The 7,954-nt window shown below is 46.5% G+C and overlaps 1 protein-coding gene across 6 annotated transcripts in view; it reads left to right on the top strand.

The window, feature by feature from the left end:
- SPPL2B (signal peptide peptidase like 2B) overlaps positions 1-7,954 on the top strand; it is a 155,034-nt gene that overhangs the window by 126,677 nt on the left and 20,403 nt on the right. For 5 of the 6 annotated variants that reach the window (XR_012656683.1, XR_012656682.1, XR_004373186.2 and 2 more), the window contains one exon: positions 6,121-6,281. Coding sequence is in view for 3 of the 6 variants with exons in the window: in XM_075070370.1 (XP_074926471.1) it covers positions 6,121-6,281 (161 nt within the window). In the remaining 3 variants the exon portion in view is untranslated. Of the gene's footprint in view, positions 1-6,120; positions 6,349-7,954 lie in introns of all 6 variants that reach the window. The other variant, XM_075070372.1, reaches the window with a different exon arrangement.

The raw sequence follows: 7,954 nt of genomic DNA, 5'->3' as shown, positions 1-7,954 counted from the left end.
CCTCAGTTTCAATTCTCGTACCTTTTTTTTAATTGTCTACGTTCTTGTTGTACCCAACTATTGTTTGATTGAGCAAATATAATCAAATAGGCTTGTGATGGCCTAGTAGGTGTCCTTGGGTGAACTTCGAGATGCGCGGTAGCATTGTAGTATCCGAGGTATTGAAGAAAACTAGAACATGGACTGTGATCTAGGAGATTCATTACTGGTCTGAAGTAACTGGATTACTCCTAACGTAGTAGGATTATCAGTTATAGGGATACTCTAACTCATCTTGCTCCATCATAATGGCCAACTACGTGATGTATTAACTGCCTCACTGATCCTAGGGGCTTGAAACAAATCCATACAAAGAGATACAAGCCCCTAGTCGGGGGCCAACTGATCGGTCATGGGTTTGCTAACTTCAGAGGTTGATTGCAGTGCTAAATAGGAATGTATGTTACTCAAGTTGTTCAATGCCAGACAGTTGCTTTCTCCTTGTCCTTCCGAGGGGCAGAGCTCTATGCCATTAGAGCCCTGGCCCCCACAGCACATGTGGCACACTGTGGAACGTGGCTCTCGCTCCAGTCGCTGGTCCCTGCAGCTCCAGTGACCCTTGCAGGCATGCCCTGCGGGTATGCACTCCACCCCGAAGCCGTGGGAACCAAGACGGACCCTCCGCAGGGGCACCTGCGGGAGGTCCACCGGAGCCACAAGACCAGCGGACCCTCCTCAGGGACGCCTGAGGGAGGTCCACCGGAACCGCCTTCTGTCCTCCCAGCTACCAACAGAGTGCCTCCAGAGCCATGAAACGCAAAGCACGCACTTGGTGTACTGGGGCTTGGAGCCGCCCCTATCTCCTTTCTTCATTGTGTCAGTATCCTGAAGTCGACCATCTCATGGTCACTGCCTCCCAGGTCCCCATCTACTTTTGCTTCCCCTACTAACTGTTCTCTGTTTGTGAGCAGCAGGTCAAGAAGAGCTCTGCCCCTAGTTGGTTCCTCCAGCACTTGGACCAGGAAATTGTCCCCTACACTTTTCAAAAACTTCCTGGATTGTCTGTGCACCGCTGTATTGCTCTCTCAGCTGATATCAGGGTGATTAAAGTCTCCCATGAGAACCAGAGCCTGCAATCTAGTAACTTCTGCTAGTTGCCGGAAGAGAGCCTTGTCCACCTCACCCCCCTGGTCTGGTGGTCTATAGCTGACTCCCACCACGACATCACCCTTGTTGCTCACACTTCTAAACTTAATCCAGAGACTCTCAGGTTTTTCGGTAGTTTCGTATCAGAGCTCTCTTATATACAAGGCAACTCCCCCATCTTTTCTGCCCTGCCTGTCCTTCCTGAACAGTTTATATCCATCCATGACAGTACTCCAATCATATGAGGTATCCCACCAAGTCTCTGTTATTTCAGTCACATCATAGTTCCTTGACTGTGCCAGGACTTCCAGTTCTCCCTGCTTGTTTCCCATGCTTCTTGCATTTGTGTATAGGCACTTGAGATAACTCGCTGATTGTCCCACTTTCTCAGTCTAAGACAGGAGTCTTCCCCTCTTGCACTCTTCTGCTCGTGCGTCCTCCCGGTATCCCATTTCCCCACTTACCTCAGGGCTTTGGTCTCCTTCCCCCAGTGAACCTAGTTTAAAGCCCTCCTCACTAGGTTAGCCAGCCTGCTTGCAAGATGCTCTTCCTTCTCTTCGTTAGGTGGAGCCCGTCTCTGCCTAGCACTCCTCCTTCTTGGAACACCATCCCTTGATCGAAGAATCCAAAGCCTTCTCTCCAACACCACCTGCGTAGCCATTCGTTGACTTCCACAATTCAACGATCCCTACCCAGGCCTTTTCCCTGCACAGGGAGGATGGACAAGAACACCACTTGAGCCTCAAACTCCTTTATCCTCCTTCCCAGTGCCACGTAATCTGCAGTGATCTGCTCAAGGTCATTCTTGGCAGTATCATTGGTGCCCACGTAGAGAAGCAGGAAGGGGTAGCAATCCAAGGGCTTGATGAGTCTTGGCAGTCTCTCTGTCACATCGTGAATCCTAGCTCCTGGCAAGCAGCAGACCTCTCGGTTTTCTCGGTCGAAATGGCAGATAGATGACTCAGTCCCCCTGAGGAGGGAGTCCCCGACTGCCACCACCCTCCTCCTTCTCTTGGGAGCGGTGGTCGTAGAACCCTCATCCCTAGAACAGTGCATCTCATATCTTCCAATTGGTGGAGTTTCCTTCTGCTCCCTTCTCTCAGTTGTACCATCTAGTCCTCCCTCTGCATTAGTACCCGTGGAAAGAACATGAAAACGGTTGCTCATCTGTATCTCCAGGCCCTCTTACTCAAGGCCCTCGCTCTGATACACAACTAGGCAGAGCTGTATTATCTACTGCATTCCTACCAAATCCGAAGTCCCTACCTCCTTGAGACACACTGCTTTTAAGTCACGTGGAGTGGAGCACCCACAGGGATATCTCTCTCGAAGAAGAAAAGGTGGTTACTCACCCTGTGCGATAACTGAGATTCTTCAAGATGAGTGTCCCTGTGGGTGCTCCACTAGCTAACCTCCTCCCCTCGACTTTGGAGTTGGGGTAACCTCCTCCGTTGTAGAGAAGGAACTGAGGAGACCGGTCGTGCACGCATGCTATTAAAGTACACTCAGAGCCGGGGGGCAGGCTCTGCGCATGCATGACTGGTAAAAGTACTGCTGTAAAAACATCTGAGTGAAGGCACAGGGACGCACCAACACCTGGAGTGGAGCACCCACAGGGACACTCATCTCAAAGAACGTTAGTTACTGCACAGGGTGCGTAACCTCCTCTTGTGAACAAATTGGAAAGAGTCCAGAGGAAAGCAACAAAAATTATAAAAGGTTTAGAAAACCTGACCTGTGAAGAAATGTTAAAAAACTGGGCATGTTTAGTCTTGAGAAAAGAAGAGTGAGGGGGGACCTGAAAAGTCTTCCAATATGTTAAGGGCTATTATAAAGAGGATGGTGATCAATTGTTCTCCATTTCCACTGAAGGTAGGACACGAAGTAATTGGCTTAATTTTCAGCAAAGGAAATTTAGGTTAGATATTGGTGACAACTTTTTAACTATAAGGATAGTTAAGTTCTGGAAGAGGCTTCCAAGGGTGATTGTAGAGGCCTCATCACTGGAAGCTTTTAAAAACAAGTTGAACAAAAACTTGTCAGGGATGGTCTAGGTCTGCTTGGTTCTGCCACAAAGCAGGGGGTTGGACTTGATGACTTCCCAAGGTCCCTTCCAGCCCTACATTTGTATGATTCTGTATGAAGTATATTGAGTCTGTAAAATCTACAAATCATATTAGATGGAGTTAAGGATGACTGCAGCCTATATGGTCAAACTTTCAACTCTGCAGACTCCTTAAAGGAAGTTCTTAAGCCAGCGACAGCTTAAGCTATTTCCAGTTGAAGGCTCCAAAACGCTTTAGGAAAAACTACTGTAGGAATTCCTACAAGAGTTGCTAGCTCCAAAGGGACTCCTAAGATGATTTGAGCTACCTTGCTGCTGCATTTCCATTCACAGGTTTGGAGTATTTAAATGTAATCTTTAAATCTGAATTTCTTGACTAAAACTACATTATTCTGCTGTGGTATTCTCTTAAATCAGCCTTGCAAAATAGATATGAAATGTACTAGCCTAGATATGGAATTACTCGCATATCCTTTGCCATAACAACTGGATAAACAATATATTGTCTCCCAACAGTAAAATACTTGCCTTGTATAGGTAGAATTTTGCATGGCTGCTTTAAGTTATAGATTAGCATTTATAACCTTAACTTCAAGTGATTGAAGCTTTTTGTCTGGCTATTTTATTCATCTTCCTGCACCAGAAATAAGCCCACAAACTTCCACCTTGCAAGCTTTTAAAGGTCTTTTGTATTCGTTAATATTTTCTGCAAATATATAAATGTTACATTCTAACGGCGGCACTCACCCCCTGAGCACCTTCTGCTGTTGTGTGGTATTGTAGATCTTTTCCCACTCCTTGCACCCTCTGTAGGTTGTTAACCTCGCTTGGCGGGTCTTCAGTGCCTTGGCCCTCCAGCAGGCTCACACAATCCAAATGAACCCATTCTGGAGTAGCAAAAGTCCAAAAACTATCTGCCCTCCCCAGAGGTGAAAGTAAGCCGGTACTGTACGGCATACCGGCAAGAGCCGATATGCCATGCCAGACTGGACTGGCTTCCCCGGTGGTGATTTTAAAGGGCCCAGGGCTCCAGCTGCTGTGGGGAGCCCTAGGCCCTTTAAATCAGTGTTGGAGCTCCAGCAGCCAGGCTCTGGCAGGGATTTAAAGGGTCCGGTGCTCTGGCCACTTTAAATCACCGCCAGAGCTCTAGCAGCTGGACTCGGGCAGGGATTTAAAGAGCCCAGTGCTCCTGTCACTGTGGGGAGCCCCAGGCTCTTTAAATCACCACTGGAGCCCTGCAGTAGCAGGGCTCCAGCAGCACTTTAAAAGACCCGGGGCTCCCCATAGTGGCCAGTGATCGGTGGGGGAATCCAGGCATGCCCACTATGCTGTGTTGCAACCCAAGGACACATAAACAGCAGCCATATGCCCTCACTTCTGTTTGATGCTGCTAATTCCCTGGGCCTCTTCCCATGTAGCCCATTTATCGCCATCCCTTAGCTCAAGTTAAAAGTTCTCAGCTCCTCTCTCTCACAGCTTAATCAAACGCTGGTGATTCCTCAAGCTCCTTTGGCCAGAGAGGAGCACCCTTCCTTGCTTCTCTGGTCTCAGCCAGGAACTGTCTTGCTAAGGTCTTGCAGCTCCTTTTATCTGAGCCTGCTGGGCTCTGACTGGCTGCTTCTGTGAGGCCTCTGTAGCCAGGGCTGGAGGACCCATCTTTACTGTTCCTTTCTTAGAGCAGGGTGTAGTAGGATCCCAGGGCCTCCAGCAAGGGGCCACAGAGGGCCTGGTATACCTCATCACAAACACGGCTAGGTATCTGTTTAATGATGTTGCAGTGATGCCCAAGAACATGAGTGAAAAGCTAAGCACTTCCAAATCACAAGACTTGCTGGTTATAGTGATCAGGCAGTATTTATTTGTTGTAATTAAAATATTGTATGGTTGAAATACAAGGCCTTTTTTGCTTTTTTTAATTTTTTTTAATTTTTTTATACTCAAGTGATTTAATAAAATGTTTCATTGACTTATTTTGCCTCTGTAAAATTGCTCTAGATATTGAGTTAATTGTTCCACAAATACTGCACAACTGGATCACTCTTCTTTTTATCCTGTTTCACTGAAAGACAACGTCTCATAGTCTAGCACAGGGGTGAGAAAACCTTTTCACCCAAGGGCCACATCTGGGTATGGAAATTGTATGGCAGGCTCATGGAATTAGAGGTTGGGGTGCGGGATGGGGTAAGGGCTCCTGCTTGGGGTATGGGCTCTAGGGTGGGGCTGGGGATGAGGGGTTGGGAGTGCAGAAGGATGCTCCAAGCTGGGACAGAGGAGTTCGGAGAGTGGGAGGGGAATCAGAGCTGGGGCAGGGAGTTGGGGCATGGGAGGACGTCAGGGTTACAGGCTCCGGGTGGCACTTACCTGAAGCAGCTCCCAGAAACCGCAGCACGTTCCCCTTCCGGCTCCTACGCAGAGGTGTGGCTAGGCAGTTCTGCATGGTGCCCTGTCCGCAGGCACTACCCCTGCAGCTCCCACTGGCTGTGAGCTGCAGCCAATGGGAGCTGCAGGGGTGGTGCTTGGGGCGGGGGCAGCATGCAGTGCCCTCTGGCTGCCCCTGTACACAGGAGCCGGAGGAGGGACATGCTCTTGGGAGCCACACAGCGGAGCGGGGCACAACCCTGACCCCTCTCGTTAGCGGGAGCTCAAGGGCCAGATGAAAACATCTGAAGGGCCGGTTCAGCCCCTGAGCCGTAGTTTGCCCACCCCTAGTCTAGCAGATAATCTTTCCATGTTTAGCAAAGAGTAATCCTGAATGAATGTTGGACACAGAGTGGTGGTATTTAGGGAAGTCTGCAAAGCACTATAAAAGCAGCTTCATACTACTAACTGAAGGAAGCTATCATTAGAATGTTTTTCTAGAAAATTATGCTGCCATTCCGACCAGAGCTGTATCTGAATTATGTTCTTTTGTTATTTTTATCTCCTTTTAGCATATGGCATTGGCCTTCTGGTGACCTTTGTAGCCTTGGCATTGATGCAGATGGGTCAGCCAGCTCTGCTCTACTTGGTGCCCTGTACTCTTATCACTAGCTTTGCTGTGGCTCTTTGGCGTAAGGAGCTTGCAATGTTCTGGACGGGCAGCGGCTTTGCGGTGAATACCAGTTTGATATGAGTGTCTTCAAGAAATACTAATATTATAAATCCTAAATAGAATTAAAGTTGAGTAAAATATTGTAGTACTATCCAACAAAACAAAAAACTTGATATTTTGCATTCATTTAATGTTCATGTTTTGGTCCTAAAGAGTCTTTTCAGGCTTTAGCAATTGTATAACATGAGTCTTAGAATTTTCTGCTTTAATGTTTGTAGCCACTAAAACTAACCAGTATAAAGTAGATCAGTCCCTACCTATCCACCCTGATCCTGCTGTAAGTCTTGGTATTTGTGACAAAGAGCTTTATTGTATGTTTTATTAATTATAACTTCATCAAGTAACTTCCTTACTATTCTTCATATTCATGGATCTTTTTGCAGGTTAACAAAAGGCGTTAGGGAGGTAGAGTGTTAATTTAGAATCTTAAATTGTCACCTTTAGGCTAATCTGTTAAATTCTTTGTTGCAAGTTAAATGAAGGCAGTAGGTATCTCATAGTAAGGGATAATTCATAGAACAGATATTTAATATAGGGGTAAAGATGCAGCAAATCAATTCAAGATCCTGCAGAAAGAGACTAGATTTTGCATAGGGTGTCCCACAAGCTTCTGAAACATCCTGGTTTTTCACTTAAGTCAAAACACTTGTGGATTTGTTTTTGTATTTGTCTATTTTAGAATGATTCTTTTGTTGTTCAAGATGTATTCCCATACAGAGTATAATTTATTGTGTGTTCACCAGGAAACACTGCCCAGTGGAATGAGAGTTCAGTGTGATAAACAGTATTTGGAGTGAAGAGACAAGTCCAGTATCAAAGCAGTTCTTTTGCTCAGAGTGAATGTTAGTCAATTGATCGGTTTCATGATAAACTCAGGCCTTGTCTATACCACAAAGGATTTGCCAATATAACTAGACCTCTACCTCGATATAATGTGACCCAATATAACACGAATTCCGATATAACGCGGTAAAGCAGCACTCTGGGGGGGCTGCGTACTCTGGTGGATCAAAGCAAGTTCAATATAACACAGTTTCACCTATAATGCGGTAAGGCTTTTTGGCTCCCGAGGACAGCGTTATATCGAGGTAGAGGTGTATATCAGCATAACTATACTGGCAAACCAACCTAGTGGAGACATAGCTTATACTGACAGGAGTTCTTTTGCTGATATAGCTTATGCCAGTTTGCTGATTGAACCGAGCTATCTGTATAACTGTGTCTACACTTGGACTTTTGCCAGCATAGCTATGTCAATTAGGATTGTGATTTTTTTTTTCATATACCCAGCTGACATAGTTATACATTTGGAAGTGTACACCCAGGCCTCACTCAGAACACTAACGGTATGTCTACACTACGGCATTATTCCGATTTTACATAAACCAGTTTTGTAAAACAGATTATATAAAGTTGAGTGCACGCGGCCACATTAAGCACATTAATTTGGCGGTGTGTGTCCATGGTCCGAGGCTAGCGTCGATTTCTGGAATGTTGCACTGTGAGTAGCTATCCCATAGCTCCCGCAGTCTCCCCTGCCCATTGGAATTCTGGGTTGAGATCCCAGTGCATGATGGGGCCAAAACAGTGTCACGGGTGATTCTGGGTAAATGTCGTCGCTCAATCCTTCCTCCGTGAACGCAACGGCAGACAATCATTTCACGCCCTTTTTC

Source organism: Chelonoidis abingdonii, chromosome 11, assembly GCF_003597395.2.
Source record: "Chelonoidis abingdonii isolate Lonesome George chromosome 11, CheloAbing_2.0, whole genome shotgun sequence".
NCBI classification, from domain to species: Eukaryota; Metazoa; Chordata; order Testudines; family Testudinidae; genus Chelonoidis; species Chelonoidis abingdonii.
Note: the sequence above shows the minus strand (reverse complement) of the source record. Positions and strands in the feature narration are given on the sequence as shown.